The sequence below is a fragment of the Sciurus carolinensis genome, chromosome 8, assembly GCF_902686445.1.
Source record: "Sciurus carolinensis chromosome 8, mSciCar1.2, whole genome shotgun sequence".
In the NCBI taxonomy this organism is placed as follows: Eukaryota; Metazoa; Chordata; class Mammalia; order Rodentia; family Sciuridae; genus Sciurus; species Sciurus carolinensis.
This window is the reverse complement of record NC_062220.1, coordinates 4,714,022-4,734,376: the sequence shown is the minus strand read 5'-3', so window position 1 is coordinate 4,734,376 and position 20,355 is coordinate 4,714,022. Positions and strand designations below refer to the sequence as shown.

At 43.4% G+C, this 20,355-nt stretch overlaps 1 protein-coding gene across 1 annotated transcript in view; it reads left to right on the top strand.

Moving 5' to 3' along the window:
- Positions 1-15,124, top strand: part of Actr3b (actin related protein 3B) — a 69,005-nt gene extending 53,881 nt beyond the window's left edge. The window contains 3 exon segments of the mRNA XM_047562270.1: positions 12,617-12,742; positions 13,505-13,588; positions 14,236-15,124. Of these exon segments, the coding sequence (XP_047418226.1) occupies positions 12,617-12,742; positions 13,505-13,588; positions 14,236-14,331 (306 nt within the window). The 3' untranslated portion in view covers positions 14,332-15,124.
- Positions 15,125-20,355: the final 5,231 nt, after the last annotated feature.

Here is a 20,355-nt window from a genome sequence, read left to right as displayed (position 1 = left end):
ACTTCAAGAAACTTACTCAAGGCAGGTGCTGTGATGCACAGCTGTGGTTTCAGTGACTTGGGAGGCTGAGGCAGGAGGATTATGAGTTTGAGGCTAGCCTGGGCAACTTAGACCATGTCAAAAGAAAAAATAAAAAAGCCTGGGATGTAATTCAGTGGTAGAGGGCTTGTGAGGCCCTGGGTTCCATAGCCGGTATTTAAAAATTACAGAAGCTTACTGCAGTGAGAGGGTGATGGAGACGTCAGTGATGGTGCTCCGTTACTTTGGCAGCATTGGTAAGTGTTGAGCACCTGCAGAGTGCCAGGCCTCACACAGGCACGAGGAGCACATGGGCAGCACCCTGTGTGCCGAGCATGGCAATGGGGAAGCCTGGGGCCCCTGCCCTCACGTGGCACTCTGCCATGGCGGAGGGCCACCAGTCACACGTGCCGATGAGCCCTGAAACGTGACTGCTGCAACTGGGGAGCAGCATTTTAAAAACTTCATGAAATTTAATTAACTAGTTACTTAAATCAGTTTGTTCAAATAACGGGGTTGAGGGCCAAGGGTAAAGGAGAGTGAGCGTGTCTGTGTATCTGAGAGGACCGCGTCTGAACCTACATCTGAATAACAGAACGATGAGCGTGGAGCCTGGGATGTGGTCAGGGCTAGATGATGCAGGGTGTGCCGGAGAGGGTGTGGGAGCCCTGGAGTGCTCGCCGGGGTTTCCAGGAGAGATGTGACATATCCAGCTGGAGGGAGGGCCTGGCCGTGGGTCAGAGTTTTTCATGCAGACATTGAGGGTTTAAGGCAAGGGTATGATGTGACATGATGGCTTTAGAAGAGTGCTTGGGTCGCACCAGGGGATGTGGCTGGAGTTGTAAAGGAAGAGCAATCAGAGGCTGCTGTGGTGCTGTGGTGCTGGGGCAAGGCAGGACCGCTCAGAGTGGCAAGTGGTGGCAGTGGAGTGTGGAGGAAGATGTGTGGATAGGGAGAGGAGAGGCTTCACAGTACCAGTGAGATTTTCGTGAGGCAGGAGGAAAAGGAGCAGGCTCCTTTTCTTCTTTTTAAATGTAATTTTATTTATTTTAATTTTAATATCCATATATATTTTCATATATGTATTCCTATGTATGTTTATGTACATTCATATATATACATATTTATTATATATCTATATCTATATAACATAGATATCTATATCTATGAATATGCCCTAATGGTAACCAAGTTCCTGCTCATACATTTTCATATATATTCAGTTACATAATCATAAACTATGATTAAAACAAATTGTAAACATCCATCTCTAAAGAAAAATAACTATATACAAATTTATTTCCATTTAAATATTTTCATTTATATTTTTACATATATATTCATATTTGTATTCCTATATATGGATAAAAATGTTCAATCCCTAAACTAACCCTCTTTTTCTACATCAGTCTTATATCTTCCAACATACCTCAGAGAAGCCTTTATTCACATAAATCATAACATTTTACATGAATGTACCTAGGTATTTTGGAATATAAGTTCATAAATTTACATAAAAACCATAGATTTTTTAATATATATACTCATTTCCATAGGCATAACCCAGATTTCACATGTAATATAATAATGCTTACCTTAAAAATATTCATAGATAAAAGTATATATGTAAATTTTGGTATATAATATTTCCTTCATATTCATATTTATATTCATATATATTAATATATATGTTCCAAAGGTAACCCATCCCCTAAACCAAAGCCGTAACTCAGAGCCAAACCTAACACTACCCATAATCATGAGCCTTTTAAAGGAAAGTTATAATATTACTGAATATCCATATATATATTCACATATATATTCCATATATGTTCATATACATTCATATATATATATGTATGCACCTAATGGCAACCCAAATCCTGTGCATAATTTTCATATATATTCAGTTGCATAATCATGCCCTATATCTTACCAAAGCAAAGAAAAATAACTATATACAAATCCATATCCATTTAAATATTTTCATGTATATTTTTACATATATATACACACTTTTTATATTCATGTATATGGATAAAAATGTTCAAACCCAGTATTGTGGTCTATTTGATTCTTGAAGTTGCAAAGGGTTCATTTGATGTACATAGATGCTCCATTGCTTGGGGCATATATATTTATGATTGTTATGTCTTGTTGATGTATAATTCCCTTAAGCAATATGAAATGCCCTTCCTTGTTCCTTCTAATTAACTTCGGCTTGAAGTGCACTGTATCTGATATGAGGATAGAAACCCCTGCTTGTTTACGTGATCCGTGTGAATGCTGTTTTTTCCCATCCTTTCACCTTCAGTCTGTGGATGTCTTTGTCTATGAGGTGAGTCAACAGCATATTGTTGGATCTTGTTTTTAATCCAGTCTGCTGGTCTGTGTCCTTTGATAGATGAGTTTACACCATTGTGTTCATGGTTAGTATTGAGATATGATTTGTGTTCCCCATCATTTTGGTTTATTTCTAGTTTTTAATTTGAATTAGTTTTTCTTTGATGGGATATTCCTTTAGTGCAGTTCCTCTCTGCTGGTTTTCACTTTTTTTCCCCATTTCATCTTCATGAATATTTTGTTGAGAATATTCTGAAGTGCAGGCTTTCTGGTTGTGAATTCTTTTAATTTTTGTTTCTCATGGAAGGTTTTTATTTCATCTTCAAATCTGAAGTTTAATTTTGCTAGATATAGGATTCTTGCTTGGCATCCATTTTCTTTCAGAGTTTGGTATATGTTATTCCAGGATATTGAGGGTCTGGGTTGAGAAAAGAGTTGAGGTCTGTATTGGTTTCCCCCTATATGTGATCTGATGTTTTTCTCTTCAAGCCTTTAAAATTCTATACCTGTTTTGTATGCTAGGCATTTTCAATATAATGTGCCTCAATGTGGGTCTGTTGTAATTTTGCACATTTGAGGTCCTGTAAGCCTCTTGTATTTGATTTTCCATTTCATTCTTTAGATTTGGGAAATTTTCTGATACTACTTCATTGAAAAGATTGTGCATTCCTTTGGTTTGTATCTCCACACCTTTATCTGTCCCAATAAATATTTGACCCTAGGCAAGTGCTTCACCTGTGAGCCACACCCACAGTCCACTGAGCCATCTTCCGCCTCCTGCCCGCAGTTTGTATATACAGTGACCGATAGGTGGCGCTGTGTGCCTGCCAAACAGCCTCTAGCACAGGATATACTTAGCATTGCTGGAGTTGGCAGTTAGGTTTTAATATGTATTAGATATTAAAGAAATGAGCTTAGCTGTTTATGTAGGTTTTATTTTAAATCTTTCTGACTTAAATTTCAGGAGGCCAACAGGTTATGTGTGGTGTTAATGCTTTGGGCTGTAATGTTCTCTAGCCAGCAAGAGGTAGGACCTTTTCATTTGCAGAGGTGATTTAAAATTGAGGCTTTTATTTGACATCATAAGGTACACATTTACACAGCAAGATGAGGTACTGTTGTAATTGTTGCTGGTCATAAATTAAGTGACCCTTACAAATTAAAAAAAGCAAGACATGTAGAGATAAAAATCTAGTGAATAATGTAAGGTAGTATATGAGCAAATCCATGATTGTTAGGATAGTCTGCAAATTTGAAATGATATAACATCAATTTAGACTTAGTTCAGAGAAAATGCTACAGTTTTATTTTAATCTGATAGAATAATCGTATAAAATATGTTCTTATTTGAATTAATTCCATGGAGGGGAAAGAGAAAAATTTTGTTATATGATTTTATAATAAATCATACTTGATTTGACTTTTCCAGATTAGTACACTTTGAGTTTTTAATCTCTTATTACAAGATTCTAACAAAGACTGTACATTGTAGAAATGAAAGGAGTGAGAAAATTCCCCTTTGGCTAAAGATTTATTGAAGGTCTAGTGTAGAAGTTTAGCCTTGGCTGGGTAGAAGTGGATCCAAGGCAGTGAGCAGGATGTCTCATAGACCCTACAAGGTCCTTTCATTTGTTTATTTTCTGAGTAATGTTTATGGGACCTGCCATCTGGTCCAGAACCAGTGTTCTGGACACTGTAGAATCAGCTGTGACCAAAACAGGAGCAAAATCCCTGCCATGATAGAGGTTACACCTGTGTAGGGCAGCAGACAGATAAAGCATTGAGTGAGTGCCAGACAGTGTAGATGCTGAGGAGGAAATGAAATGGGAACAGGAACTAAGGCGTGCTGGTCTTGGGGTGTGGGCCTCGCTGTCCCTAAGCTGTGCAGGTGGCCTCTGCATGAATCTGACTGAGGAGTGTGCTCAGGCAGGAGATGGAGTCTCTGGACTTTGTTCCCACTGCTTTGGATGAAGAGGTTTTTTTATGGCCTTACATCATGCTTTGCTCTCTCTCTCTCCCTCTCTCTCTCTCTCTATATATATATATATTTTTTTTTAATTTAATTTTTTTGGTGGTGATGGGGATGAGCCCAGGGCCTTGTGCATGCTAGGCAAGCACTCTGCCAGCTGAGCTATATCCCGAGCTCCATGCTTTGCTGTATTAAGGGATGATAGATTGTTTTATACTGACAGACCCAAAGGGCAGGAGTCCATGTCACTAACTTAAAAGAGTTTATTTGTGTTCCATTTTGCTGAGATTGTGATGTGTGAATGGGGGAGGACTCACAATGTGAGAGGCTTGTTCAGTTTTGAAGTACATCTGAGGAGGGTCATCAGAATAGTGAGAGGTCTTGAAGGATGTCTTGGGAGAAGTGGTTGAAGGAAATAGCATCATTGGACTTGAAATTTGATGGCGAACATTCAGCTGTCTTGGAATCTTGATAGGCAATTAGGTGGGAAGGTGGGCAGTGGTGCCAAGGGCCTGCCTAGGGCCAGGGGCACAGACTTCAGCCTGTGTGCTGAGAGCTGCTTCACAGATGGGTCAGCCAGCAGGGTGGGGCTGCAGACTGTGTCCCTGGAAGGGCGACACTATGGACTAGTGTGAGAGTGGTGAGCACCTGGACTGTGGGCGTGGGTATCGTCCCTGTCAGATCACTTATCTCACTGTACTTCAGACCCTTCTCAGAGGAATGGGGCAGATTTATGGGAAGGTGCAGTGCGCTGGTCTGTGGAAAAGCCTAAAGTAGTGCCCACGGCCAGTAGAACTGTTGCAGTGTTCCATTCAAGGATGGCGTGATACTCTAGATGCCTCCTGCAGCCAGGGCCAGGCCAGCAGATTCTTCATGCTTGCAGTGGTCTCTACTCACTGGCTTTCCTACTTTGCAAGTTCCCAGGGATGTTGCCTGGTTTTGTTTGCTTATTTATTTATTTGTTTGTTTTTTGCAGCAAGCACTACCTTTTGGGATTGTTGTGCATTTGGGACCCCTGGGCTTTTACCCAGCTAATGCTTGTGAGTGGTGTCAGTTCATTGCTTTCTGTTGCTAAGTAAATGGCTACACCACATTTGTCCATTTTTCTATTGATAGACATTTGGGTTGTTTCCAGTTTTTGGTTCTTACAAAAAAAACCTGTTACGAACATTTGATTCTATATCCAAAGGTCTGTGGACATATTTTGTTTCCCTTGGGTGTATACTTAGGAGTGCAGTTGCTTTGTCACATGCTAGGTGTATGGTTAATTTTTCCCAAAGAGGTTGTACCAGCAGAGTGAGAGTTGCTTTGTTCATATCTTAGCCTAAACGTGATGTGTAGTGCATTTTATTGGTTTGATCTCCATCACGGATGTTGAGTGTCTTTTTGTGCACTTGTAGGGCATTTGTATATGTTATGAAGTGCCTGGATCTTTTGCCCATCTGTGTATGATTCATTGATTGAGCTTATTGAGCTGTACATGTTCTTTATATATTCTGGATATGAGTCTTTTGTCAAGTGTGGGTATTGCAGATATTTTCCCCTAGTCTTACTGTTCTTTAAAATTTTTTAATCATATCTTTTGAAGAATGTAAATGTTTATTTATGAAGTCTAGTTTATCAAGTTTCTTCTTTAATTGTTCATTCTTTTTCTAAATTTTTTTTGCCTACCCATTGTGAAGGTTTTTAATACTTTGTTTTAGAAATTCGGTAATTTTAACCATTATATTTAAGTCCATGATGCATTTTGAATTAATTGTGTACATGAGGTGAAGTAATAAGTAGGTGCTCTTTTTTTCCCCTGTGGATATCAATTATGCCAAGCAGCATTTTCTGAAGAAGACTGTCCTTTTCTCTTAAAGTACTTGGACAACTTTATCTAAAATCATTTGGCCACAACATATGACCATAATGCTGCTTTTATGATTTTGTGAATAAATGAAAAATGACTCATACATTATGCCTTTGATGGCAGCTCAAGATCTTGCAGTGCTTCTGAAGTATCATGATGAACAGTTATTTTCATACCCTGGTGAATTATTTTTTAATTAAAAAATCCATTGCAGAGACGTGATGAGTAATTGCAAAACCTGACCTCACATTGGATCCTGGCCTGGAGAGAAAAACATGTTATGAAGAATATTAATAGATCAAATGACAAGAGTTGAATAGGAACAGTAGATTAAAGTTTCATAACAGTGTTACTTTATGAAGTGACAATTGTACTGTGGTTACAGGAGAAAGGTTCCTGTTTTTAGTAATACATACTAAAATATTTAGGAGTACACTGCCATGATGTGTATAATTTACTCTTAGCTGATTCCAAAGAAATGTGTGAGGGAGCGAGGGAAGCACAGGTGATGAAGCAAATAAAAACACTTTCCCATAGTAGTAACAGTACCGAATTAAATCTGAATCAAAGGGTTTGTCATTTAACGCTAAATGTGATATTATTTCTAAATGAAAAAATTTTTCAAAGTGTTTAAAAATTCATATAATCTTGTTGACTTAAAATTTGCCTTTTTGTAAAAATAGAATTTAAATGTATTAAAATAACTTTTAACAGTGATTTCTTGAAAAACGTGAATAGAAATTTCTTGGGGTTCTGCATTCCTAGGCAGGCAATTTACTGCTGTAACCCAGCCCTGTGAATAGAAATTTACTTGTAAAATAAATGGCCATTCTAGATGCAATTTACCACAGGAATGAACCCAGGGGCCTTAACCACTGAGCCACATCCCCAGCCCATTTTTTTTTTTTAATATTCTATTTAGAGATAGGTTCTCACTGAGTGACTTAGGACCTTGCTGAGTTGCTGAGGCTGGCTTTGAATTCGCAATTCTCCTGCTTCAGCCTCCTGAGCTGCCACACCTGGTCTAATTTACCATTTTAAAAAATGCAGTGTGATGATGTTCTGTATTGCATATTCTCTGTCTTTAAAATCCAGCTCTTAGTGTTTTTGGATAAACTGGCCTGTCTGAAGTTTTCTGATGACAGATGTGTTCTCTTCCAGTATCTTTTTGGATACCTGTAACTGATGTGAGTGATTTAAAATGATCACAGAACTGTATGCACAAGAACCCCTGTGTCTGTCTTAGGACGATAGGATTTCTGTGAAGTTCTGATATCATTCCATGGGTCTAATGTGAACCTAGTTGTATTTTAAGTCCAGTTTTGTATTTGAGCTATATTCTGTCACAACAGAGTCAGTAACAACTGTAGAGCTGCCAGGTACAGATGATCTGCTTGTAGGACGGAAGCCTGAGAGAGCTTAGGACATGGCAGAACAGCCAGTGAGCCTTGTCAGAGCCTGCATAGCTGACCTGTTCTTGAGACCATCTTGTCCACTTACAGTGATCACTGAGGGTAAGCTTATCCATTCAGGATCATTGGGAAGACACCCAAGATGTCCTGTTCACTTGGGATGGTCCGGGAGAAACTGAGGGTTGTGTTATCCACTTGGGGTGGTCAGGGAGACACTGAAGGTTATGCTATGCACTTGGTGGTTGGGGAAACATCGAGGGTTGTCTTTTCCACTTGGGACAGTTAGGAAGACCACTCGTCTGCTTCATCTTGTCCACTTGCTGTGGCCAGGTGGGGTCCATTGCTGTATCATCTCACCACTTGCCACTTTCAGGGTCTTAATCGACTCAGTTCTGGCTGTTTTCTTCATCTGTTGTCCTTGTTATGAAGTATAGATATGCATTACTCGCTGTGCGTTTTGTGTATGCAGATCTCATTGTGCTTGGCCTCAGAGCCCCTGAATTGGTATTTCTATTTCTGCCCTTTAGTTGTATCTCCTGTTGGACATTCTTAATGTTTGCTGAGTACTTTTTCAAATCTGTGGAGATTACTGTCTGAGTTTTCTATTTTCTTTTAAACATTGTTAGTTGTAGATGAACACAATAAGTTTATTTTCTTAATGTGGTGCTGAGGATCGCACCCAATGCCTGACACATGCGAGGCAAGTGCTCTACCACTGAGCCCCAGCCCCAGCCCACTATTTGAATTTTCTGACTTCTCCAGAGCCCTCCCAATGACGAGGACTGTCCTCACATGGCCAGTGTTCACGCTCATGTTTTATCCAGGCTTCACTGTGGTTGTGTAGTGTCCTGGTTCTGTCTTCGAAGGAGAGACTTCACCAACCTTGACTGAGCTTGCTGACCAGGGGAGCTCCTGGTCACGTTGCATTACCAGTGAGGAAGTGATGGTTTTGGGTAACAGACAGGTGCTGTGAGAGAGGCCTGGCCCTTCCTGTCAATGGGTCTGGGCCTTGCCTTACAGGTCCTCCTGAGCTGGACGCCTACTCCTGAAATGACTGGGCTCTTGCTGAGTGGCGCTTGGCTGTGTCTACTGTGCACTCTGGCATTCTTGTGAGAGGTGGCACATGGGGATACCAGAGGGACAGTGGTGTTGGCTGCTCGAGACTGCGGAATGTGTCGCACCTACTCCTCTCACACTCTGCAGTGAAAATTAAGTTCACTCACAGAATGACTTGCATTTCTTAAAACAATTGTAGGAAGTGAATAGAGTTCCTTCTTAAAAGTCTGAAATGCATTAGGAGATTGAAAATACTGTTTTTAAATTGTGTGTCTCCAAATGAGAGATTCTATCTTAAAGGTTGATTTTTACATTTTAAACTTTATTTTTTTGCAGGGCTGAGAGATGGAGCACAGGGCCTTTCGCATGCTAGGCAGGCTCTCTGCCACTGCACCGTTGCCCCAGCATGGGCCTTTAGGAATCTCTAGACTTAGGAGGTTGCGGTTCCTTCTCAAGCTTGAGTGAACCCCAGCATCAGATTTGGAGTCTGCTCTCCAGGGTCACTTGCAGGCTTTATTTCAGTTTAGTACCTCTGAACCAGCAGGAGGTGCTTGTTGAATGGAATAGGATGTCTTCCCACGATCACAGGCGTGTTTTGACTGTTGAGTTCCTTCAGTGAAGAAGGAAGGACTTCCAAAGAAAGACCAAGTGTTCTTTTCAAACTGGTCTCATTGAACTTACTAACCCTATTTTGCCTGAAAATAGTTCTGTTTCAGCATAACCTCCCCCTGTCCCCCACCTGTCTGCCTGCCTCCTAGCATGAAGAATTTGAGGCAGTCAGGAGAGTGTTTCTAATACAAAAGGAAGGAACAGCTGAAGGAATCTAGGCAAGAGAAAAGGAGGATAGCAGAACAGTGCAGCCTGGTAGACCAAGGACAGAGCCATGCAGGCCTGCCTAGCCACAAAAGAGAGGCCCACAGGGTGCTGAGCTCCCCAGCAGCCTAGGGAGAGAGGGATACCTTACTCTATAATGGAAGTCACAGGGCCCATGAGACCACGTGGTCACAGCCAGTGGACTTTCCTAACAGGCAGCTTTTCCTGACACTGAGACTGGAGAGAGCTTCTTGTTCAGACCCTCAACCCAGCAGTAGCCAGTAGAGTGAGCTGCTGGTTCCTCTTTCAGTGACCTGTGTGCCCCTTGTGGAGCACAGGACGCACGTACAGCTCTCCAGTGGGGCTGGCGGGATGAAGCCATAGAGCTTAAGGAGTAGCTGGATCCCACGCCCTTCACGTCATCCCTTGAAGGAACACAGGCTCACGGTTTCGAGTTTAGGCATCAGAAAATTCTTGTTAATGGTATGGTGATGGTATCTAGTGCCCAAATTGAAAGCAGACCTGTATCTTTTGTTGTTTGGGGAAGAACAAGCTTCCCAAGCATTTCTGTGGTAATCAAGGGACCTGGCTCTGTGACTGTCTCCACTGAGGGGAGCAAGGGGAGAGCCTCCGTACTGGCCCAGGTCCCTGGCTGTGGGAGACCAGAGCCTGGGACTTCTGTGCCACAGAGCAGGGCTGCGTAGTCATAGCCTGAGAAACCTTTGAAGGAGTGGTTTGCAGTGAGTTTTAAAAAAATAAGTGAAAGACAATAGCAAAAGGAAACAAAACCTCAGCTAAAGCTGGGGATTCTCTGATATCAAGCTGTGTCCTGTTTTTGTTCTTCCCTCAGCTCTTGTAATTCTTAATTGGATATAAGCCAGGGACAGTCTTTACAGAAAATCATGGGCCAGTCTGGCCAGTAATTAGAGTGGAACCATTTGAGGCTTATCCTAGGTTAGGGTGACCAAGATACAAGGAATGCTTTGAAGTTGTGATTCTTAATACTAAACAGGTCTCGGGTGTCTCCAGAGCATTATATTCTAAGATGCCTGTCTGAAAGGAAACCTGCTTTATATTATTTAAAATTGTTCCCCTGACTTGCTGTTTGGTGGCATCTTGCATGAGCGTGGCAGTAGGGGCTGCCTCTGATGCAGCCGTGGTGGTGGTCCCTGGGCTCTGCAGCTGAAGCGCTCTCCTGCTGCACTGAGGATCTCCCTTCCTGGTGACAGGATGGCAGTGTTCATTCATGACACTGACCTGGAGACAGGATGTGGACTTGGGAAGGAGGCAGGTGCTGCATCGTCTGGGTGGAAAGGGGAGTCAGAAGACCTCTCCAGGAACCTGCAGTGTAGGTGCCTGGCTCTCCTAACTCTAAGGACCAGGTGTGTGTTGCGTCGAAGCCCGAAGCCCTCGGGTGATGGCAGACTGCCTCTACTGGTGGCAGGGAGCCTCAGCAGGTGCTTTCCCTAACGTGTGTCGCTCGATGGGCTCCCTGAGGGAGGTGCCCCAGGGCCTGCCCTGCTTGTGTTGGAGAGTTGAGAAAAGCACCAAGGGATGGGTGAGGGCATCGGGCTTCCAGAATACTCCTCACCACTGCAGAGAGCCTGGGGGAGTTCAGCTCAGAGCCTCCCTCACTCCAGCCCTCGGGCCATACCCTGTCTTAAGAGTGCATTGAACTTGAGGCTTGTGAAGCTGGTAAAAAACTGTTAGCACAAGTTGGTGAGACCACCAGTGGCCATTTGACGGTGGTTTCCCATGGCTCCTGCTATGGCCTTACAGTATAGCCTCGACAGTCCTTTTCAACTCAGTAACTAGAGCGTTAGGGCTGTGGGTTATCCAGAACTTGTTGGCAGGTTGTTGGAGCTGATGTTTCCCTCTCCAGACACAGCATGGAGTTGGAGAAGATCCCAGGCAGAAGCCCAGATGGCTGGTGGCTTGTCTTGCCCTGTTCTTCCTTTTCCACCCTCAGCTGTCTTACCCTGGGTGCCCTCTGTGCTGTCATTGTTGCAGGGGTCAGCTTGGGAGACGCCTCCCTTCTAGCAGTGCTGGCTGTCTTTCCTGAGGGCAGCAGTAAATGGGACAGGCCTGATCCCAGTGTGTGACTTACAACCTGGGTGCCATGGTTCCTTGAGATGTCTGCTTCCCTGTGAACTTGGTGAGGGTTTGCTCTTCAGACACGGAGCTGCCCGGGTGCTGGCTGGGGAAGCGCCTGGCAGCAGCTGGTCCCACAGTTCCCCAAGGCATGTGGGCAGGTCAGGGAGGAACGTGTGTAGTGCAGGGTTCAAGGAGGGCCATTTTGGCTCTTTGAGGGAAGGGTTATTTTGTCTTTTCTTACAGTTTCTTCAAATGGCATTTTCTATAAGAGTTGAGTCAGGTCATACTTCATTTCACTTTCACTGTCCTGCACAACATCCTGCAGCCCTAGAGAAGATGGCTTTTCTGTCATCAAACTCTGATAGGCGATTTAACAACACTTGTCCCCCTGCCACCAAGTGCCTGATATGGCCAGTTGCCCTTGGCGGGCAGAGGGACGGCTCTCTTGACTTTTCTCCAGGCAAGTTGGGTGTGCTTTCTTCCTGCTGAGAAGGCTCAGGAGTTAGTTGGAAGTCCTTCCCCCAGGGATTGTTGAGGCAGAGCAGCTAGAGACCCAGTGTTTACAAGGTGGTCTCAGACTGTTAGCTTGTGCAGGTTTTTTTTTTTTTTTTTTTTTTTTTGGTACTGGGAACTGAACCCAGGGGCATTTAACCACTGAGCCACATCCCCAGCCCTTTTTTGTATTCTATGTAGAGCAAGGGCCTCACTGAGTTGCTGAGGCTGGCTTTGAACTCATGATCCTCCTGCCTCAGCCTCCCAAGCTGCTGGGATGACAGGAGTGCACCACCCTGCATTTCTTTTGGGCTTCTTGACCCTGATGGGGGCTCTGCCAGGCCCAGAGGGAGCGCACAGCAGGGGTGAAGGAAGTGCTGAGAGGAAAGTTGGTGGCACGTTGTTGTCGCAGGAAAAAAGAGATCACATGTGTTTTGTGAGCATTGACTTGCCTGGTTAGTGTCTTCATCTAGGTCGCTGTGGGTTGTGGGAATTCTGTGGGGCAGTTCCTGGAACGTGGTGGGTGGGCGAGCTTATCCAGGCAACCTTCTGCTTTGTGTCTTCTAGAATGTCGTTCTTTCAGGAGGCTCGACGATGTTCAGGGATTTTGGACGTCGACTGCAGAGAGATTTAAAAAGAGTGGTGGATGCCAGATTAAAACTTAGTGAAGAGCTCAGCGGTGGCAGAATAAAGGTAGGAGCTGCGGGTGCCTCTTGGTGGCTCACCCTTACGCAGAGCTGCAGGACTGTGTCTGGAGGGAGAGCTGAGTGTGACTGGGAGCACTTTCTCACCACACAGAGGCGGCAGGAGCTTCTTCCCTGGACTCACTCCAGGCACACCATCAGGCCGAGGCCCTGTGCCAGGGTAGCTTCAGTCTTGGCTCTCAGCGGCCTGAAGTGCCAGCAGCGTTCTGTGTTTTACGAGGTCAGCCATGTAGCATGATGAACAGGACCCCTTTATTGACAGTGGGGATCTTTGGTGTACTTTGGAAATGTTCTCATTAAACTAAAACAACCAAGATTTCCTCCAGCATAATTCCTAACTAGCTCGTGACTTCATTTGGATGTCTGACCAAGATTGGGCTTTGGTAGGGAAGTGGGAGCAAGAAGGGAAGCCCCCTCAAGTGGGACAGCTGCTGGAAAGGAGAGAGTCCTTTGGTATTGCAGAGTGGCTTTTGTCACTGGAGTCGCTTCTGCAGGGCCCGGCCTTTGGGTTTGCCAGGTGTTTTCCTGTTCTGTCCAGATGCTTTAGTGTAAGTGGTGACCTCTGCTGGCCAGTCTGCTTTGGTCCCTGAACCACCTGCTGCTGGTGTGAGTGCCATGAACTCAAGGGAAGGTTCCTGTGCCCTCACGGTGGAGGGAAGGCCCAGAGGGAGCCATTGTCTTACCAGCTGGCAGAGTAAGTAAGAACCTGCTTGCACCACTTGGACTAAATGTGAGTTGGTTTATCTTCTAGCCTAAGCCCGTGGAGGTGCAGGTGATAACACATCACATGCAGCGCTATGCCGTGTGGTTTGGAGGCTCCATGCTGGCCTCTACGGTGAGTACCTTCCTATATTGTTCTGGGTTTTTGTTTCAAGTTTTTAGTTGAATTTGGATAAACATTGTCTCTGAATGTTAGATAGAGTATATTCTGCTTGTATGGTTTTAAATAGATACACATTTTATTCTGTCAGATGTAAACATGTTAGTTATCATTTAAATGGAACAGGTAATTCCCAAGTGTCATTGCTTGGGATACAGATAACATGGATAAGTGAAATCTAAAAAAATCTTTTATTAATCACTAATTTCAATGACTTTCCCAAGTGATGATTAGTTTTCCCCCCTCAAATTTGTTAATTTAAGGCCAGCAATATTTGGTCCTAAATAAATGGAGGCTGAGTAAAAATGTTTTGTGTGTGGTGCTGGAGATCAGTGTGAGGGGTATTTCTCCTTTTCCAAGATGCTGGGGTTCAGACCCGGGGCCCTACTCACGTGGAGCGTGTGCCCTGCTCTGCGCCATGCCTGAGCGCACTTGTGAAACGGAAGCAGACTGCCCTTCAGTAGTTCACCCAGAGAGGCAGAGCCTTCCACCGTGGCCTGGAGAAGCGCGGAGGTGTGGCGTAGGAGCTCCGCTGTGCTTAGTTGCTTTAGCTTATGCCCCTCTGCCCGTCCCTACCTGCCTCTCACTGCTGCCTCTCGCAGCCCGAGTTCTTTCAGGTTTGTCACACCAAGAAGGACTACGAAGAGTATGGCCCTAGCATCTGCCGCCACAATCCTGTCTTCGGAGTCATGTCTTAGTGTCTGCCTCGAAGTCGCCATTCGAGAGTGTCACGTTGGGAACAAGTGTCCTTCGGAGCCCAGAGAAGACTGCAGTTCCTGTACATCCGACGTTTGGTGTGGAGTCTGCGCCGCGAGCTTGCAGCGCCTAGTGCATGAGGCACAGTGCCGTCTTCGTAAAAGCCATTTATTATGTGCCGGCGTTCTTCTGCCCATCCTGCCTCCCTCCCTCCCAGCTCCCCCTTTTCTCTCCTCCTTGAGCTTCTAGTTGACAAACACAATTCTGAAGGAATTCAAATGCAACCTTAAAAATTATTAGAGAAAAAAATGGCGTGAAATAGTCCCCCCAGGAAATATCGCGGGGGTGTAAACTGATCCTCCCAGCTTATTTTTGTAAATAAAATGTTACAAACTTGAAATACAAATTGATGTTTATATTTCCTATCATTTTGTATTTTATGGTATTTGGTACAACTGGCTGATACTAAGCACGAGTAGATATTGATGTCATGGAGTGCTGTAATAAAGTTTTTAATTGTAAGGCATGTTCCGATGTGTTTATAGGCAAACAATAAAGCAGCAGACTTTTTTGCCACATGTTTGCTAGAAAATGATACAGTTTCTTGGGGTGATGTGAAGTCTGAACACTAAACAGTGTCATGTGAGATTTATTGTGGGTACTGTGTTTAGTGGTGATGTTTGAGCTCTCTGGAACCGTTTCATAGAAGATGATGGTTCAGTGTTACGTTGGTAAGTGTTGGATGAAATGCTACCTTGCACCTTGTAATAAAAGCTGTTAGAATCTTTATAAATATCTTCCTGCTGTAGTGTGGTGGTCTTTTGGTCCCCCTTCCCCAATACTTTTAGCGAATATCAAAGTTTGTTTCACATAGTTGGAGGATTTGGTGATGAGTACCATGTTTGTGAAAGGGGTGTCTCGAAATGACACACAGTGCCAGTTCTGCAGCAGCCACCCCAGCACTGGGGGTGGACGGCAGCTGACGTGTCAGCTGGTGTGGGTTGGGGGTGTGGGGATGGTCCTGTGGATCTCCAGTGCCCCTTCTTGGAATGCAGGATTTGTGCTTTTAAGCCTTTAGTAACTACTCAGGCATTTGCTGAGTGAGTTGCTGGCTTGGCAGGTAATTTGCCGAGTTAATAGATTTGGGTTTATTCTATTCTTCACATAATCCTTGTGATTCTTTTAAAGCTGATATTTATGATATTTCCTTTAAGTTGCCAGATATGTTTTATTCTCAGAAGATTTGCCTCTGTTACCATTTTGGTTTTAATATTTAAAATTAGAAACAAGTTGAGGAGTAATATCTGTAAGGAAATCCCACGAAACCACGCTGGACACGGGAAATCACATAAGGGAGTTTATTAAGCAAACAGTGTTTCCCTGCAGGGTAAGAGAGAAAATGAGAGGAAAAGAAAGAGAAAGAGAAAGGGCGCGCGCTAGAGAGAGTGAAAGCCAGGAGCATAGAGAAAGTGAGGAGGGGAGACAGAAGAAGAATAAGAAAAGATGGCGGGGTAGCTACAGTAAACAGTTGAATTTCACTGGGCTAACGGGGGACCAATATCGGAGAAGGATACTTGCAAGCTGACTGATGAACCAATAGCTAGCTAGGATGTTCACAGATTGACAAGTGGTTGGGAGGCAGGGAGGCTGCAACAGAAAGGGAGGGGGAGCAACTTTATACATTACATTCCCCCGTTTCTGTTTTTATAAGAAAATCTCTTGTTCTCCAGTTCTTTCTGAAGACTTCTCTCCCCTTCCTGCCTAAGTGACTGGGGCTGTTTTTTTTTTTTTTTTTTTTTTTTTTTTTTTTTTTGCGGTGCTGGGGATCAAACCCAGGGCCTTGTGCTTACAAGGCAAGCACTCTACCGACTGAGCTATCTCCCCAGCCCCTGGGGCTGGTTTTGCAGGCGAGATGTAAAAAGTCCATTCTCCTTCCAGACTTCCAAAGGCAGATGGTTTTCATGGACTTCATTTCCTCAGTTTGACTGATCCCCTATTTCTACATTAACTGCCTGTCCCCAATTCTGGCTTCATTCACCCCTCTAATTCTAGGAACTCCTTTGCTGTAGGGAAAGGGGGTCGATGACTGCTCTGGCTTCTTCGAGCTGGAAGGGGGCAGCGTGGGGCAAGCAGTTTGGAGTTCCCTTTTTAGAAATAGGGTCAATTGAGGGGTCCAAGGTAGAAGTCCAGTTGGGGAAGAGCAGGTTGTAAAGGCATCTGGGGTGGGTGCTTCTATGAGAGAAGAACAAAAAGACATGAGTACTGAAATGAGATTGATACAATATAATGTTGCAGCATTTGGAACATGCCAATGAATATCATAAAGATGACAGAAGTCAATAATTCCTCACCAGGGGGTGGAAGAACTGAGAAGTTGTTCTCATAACAAGGCCTAGCAAAGTCTGGAGAGGACAAGGCCTTTATTTGGGAACTTTAACATTGTCCAGGTTGTCAGGAATGTAAACACAACATTTAGTAGAGATCTCTATACTTCTGTTACTAGCAAACATAGATTAAGCCTACCTGTGTCTGTAGGCTTTAAACTGACTAAAACTTCTGACTCTGGCAGTTTCTCTTGATAGTTATCAGGCACATTTGCCTAAGAATCTCTTTTGTAGCTTTTAGTCCTTATTCTAGTGGGCTAACACAAGTGTACATCTTAAGTTACATTTAAGTATTATTTCTTTTAAATGCCCAGGTATGGCTATATTTTGGTCTTAACTGTTTTGCTAGGTGTTTAAGATCAAGTTGGTCAAAGTGACATGTTCCCCTCTGTTAAAGAGTCAGCTGAGTTCCCACAGGGGTCACTCATAGAGAACTTAAGAGCAGCTTCTTAGCTCCATTAGTGCCATTGGTTAGGCAGGATCTCCTCCATGAGGTGGCTTTCCTTGAAAGCATTAGGGGTGTCTCCCTTTTTCCTTGACCCTCCTCTGCAGCAGGTGCACTGAGTGGCTTTTCCTCTAGTGGCCTCATCAATCTCCTTGATCAGGAGATTGTGTGACCCAGAGTTGCAAACCTCCTTAGAGAAGTTCTCTTGTTCCCTGGGTTCAGGCTGACTTTGAGGGTAAGACCCAATATGGACTTTTCTTGACCTCTGTATTTAATCTCAATCTCTGAGTTTGATCTTAACCATCAAGCAAGTCAGTCTCACCAGTCATAAAGTAAGAGTACTGGGCTTTAGCTTCAATGTCTATAACTTTACAGTTATTTACCCCCTTTTATCTAATTGGGGTCTACATTATCTGTCCTATAGGTGATGGCTTTTCAAGTTAATCTGTGGTGTAATTCTGCAAAATATTAATCAGGCAACAGAGTTTACAAGGAAAATACAAAATGGAATCACCAACAGTAAAACATTCAGTTTGTGCAATAGCTTTCTTGAATTTTGGCTGAGTTATATCCCGTTTGAGATCACAGTAATCTTTACAACAAACATCAAACTTTCGAACACAACTTTAAATGAGTTAAAGTTTGGCTTACTTTGGAGCCAATCTAATGTGTAGCAGGGTTGTGAGGCAGAGCCTTATCTCAGGTAACGTAGGGCTTTTCAGTGAGGGGCAAAAGAGTATTAGATAATAAAGGGTTATAAACAGATTTTGAAGATTAAGCTGACATCAGATGGAGCTCTGTTCTCTGATAGAAATGTGGATCTAAAGAGTTATGTCAGCAATCTTTATATATGTGCAATGTTAGGTTCCAAAGTTACTGTAAGGTGGGCAGGAACCAGAGAAGGGAGCTGATGAAACACTGGTTGTCTAGCAAAATAATTCCTTCCTGCCCAAGAGCTGTGTGCTGAGATCAATGCACTGCCACAGCAGTTAGGCATCTTGTGCCCCTGCACAGGAGCACTCCCAGGCACCAGGCGTGCCACAGCCATGAGGTCATCAGAGACCCCAGTCTCAGTCACTGTTGTCCCATTTTTGCTACTGCACATTACACTCTTTCTTAAATGTCATTTTAAGAAGTTTACATATATTGACTCCTGAGTCTATATGAACATTAGTTAACACAATTTAACATTATATCTAAAACATGAATTAAAGAAAGGCTGAGAGAACTTTAAGTTTCCTTTTGTGTGGCAAAGTGGTAAAATGCTTTCATGCTTAACCTTTAAACAAATCAGGCTCTCAATAACTTTTAGAAATACAGTTAACAAATTTTACATATACCCTATTGATGACAGGTCCTATAATAGAACATTAAATGATAGGTTTACCATTACAGACAAGTTTAATTTGGAGAATAGCAGCTTGATAAATTTTCTGCTTTAAAGGCTTGTATACCTGGAAAATATGAACACATTTAATACACAAAGAATAATGTTTAAGTATGTTACCCCATGGAATAACTTTGTAAATTAATCAGATGTCTCTAACAAACACGTTTGAGTAATCCCATACATGTCAACTATAATTCACTCATCTTACTGTAAAAAACCAAGATATCAGACAAGTGTAAAAAAACAAGATGTCAGACAAGTGTAAACACTATTTGCCGTCTCTTTCCTGTTGAAGAAAAGTCCTAGAAAAATTGATGTTAGACATTTTATAAACATCAACATTTTATCAGTTTGACCACCTAGAGACTTGTGAGTTAATTTTAAGTACATTTTACTTCTATTAGTTTACTGAATTTAAATTGAACCTTTTTAAATCACGTGAATTAAAAATATTTGGATCCATTTTTTAAATTTTAATTTTTATGCGCACTTATATTTAACACAAAAGCAAAGGCCTTGTAGTATTTATTTCCATTGCAATATAACAGATGTTCAAAAATAACTCTAGAGTTGGATAAAAAGAATTGATCAGAAATCATTAACCTAGGTATGTAGGCTCAAAATTGTGAGCTCAAAAATATAGCATTTAAGAAAAACAAAAGTCCTAGAAGAAAAATGATAGTGGTTATTAATTAAAGCATGAGAAAATGAGAAGGAGAGAAAAGATGAAAGGGAGAAAAGTATTCTGAGTTGTAGCCCAGGAGAAATTTAAAATGGACACTTTTTTTCCCTTGGGTTTGGTCTCCCACTGCGCCTTCCTCCATTTACATTTCAATGTAAGCCTTGACTGAGATCTGAATCTGAAAGGGGCTAAAATGTTCTAGCAGAAACTTGGTGCTTAGGTCCTTTTAACCCTTTTTCCTGGTTAGTAATTAATTTAGGTTTGGACACAGAATATTGTCAAACAATTATCTCCCACTACTTGTGGGGAATGGGGCTGCTTATATTACATGGGGAAGCAGGGGAAGACGGAGAAGCAGGGGCCGGGGGCAGGCCTGCGGGAAGAGCCAAGAAGCAAGAAAGAAGAGACTTGAAGATAAGGAATCCCTTTCCATCTGCCTGCTCGCTCTCGGAAGCTGTGTGCCATTACACAAACGGATTTTGATGGCTTTAAGTCTGGGGTCGGGTGAAGGGTTCCCAGGGTGGAATCTGCCAGATTGGAGGATCCAGATCCCATGGTGGGGACTGATACAGCCGAGTCCGTGGCCAGGGTTTCCCGAGGCCAGAGTAGTCGACTGGAGATGAGGGGCAGCACATTGATTGTGTTGTCACACCAGCACCGATGTGTGTGCCGGGCAAAAGCTGAGAAGAGTTGAGGACCTGATATCAGGGTTTTCGAGTGCGAGTGCGTGAGCGCAAGATGAGCCTCAATCCTGAGAGAATCTCCACCATAAAATCAGGAATCCACCCGGCAGGTAAGACCAACTATAGGGGCCAGCCGTAACTATAAAAGTTGTGGCTGGGGTACCCCCACCCCTCAGCCGCCTCGAGGGTATAAAGTGGCCTAGGGGAACCAGCCTAGAGGACTCACCAACCTGAAGTCTGGTGATGGATGCAGAGCAGAGCGTCCGGGCTGAATGGAAGGTGGGGCCGTGACCGGGGGCACTGGGGCTCAGATGGGATTCCACTTGCTTAAGAGACAGTGGCTGATCCCATCCCGAGTCACGGCACCAATGCAAGGAATCCCACGGAAACCACGCCGGACACAGGAAATCACATCAGGGAGTTTATTAAGCAAACAGAGTGT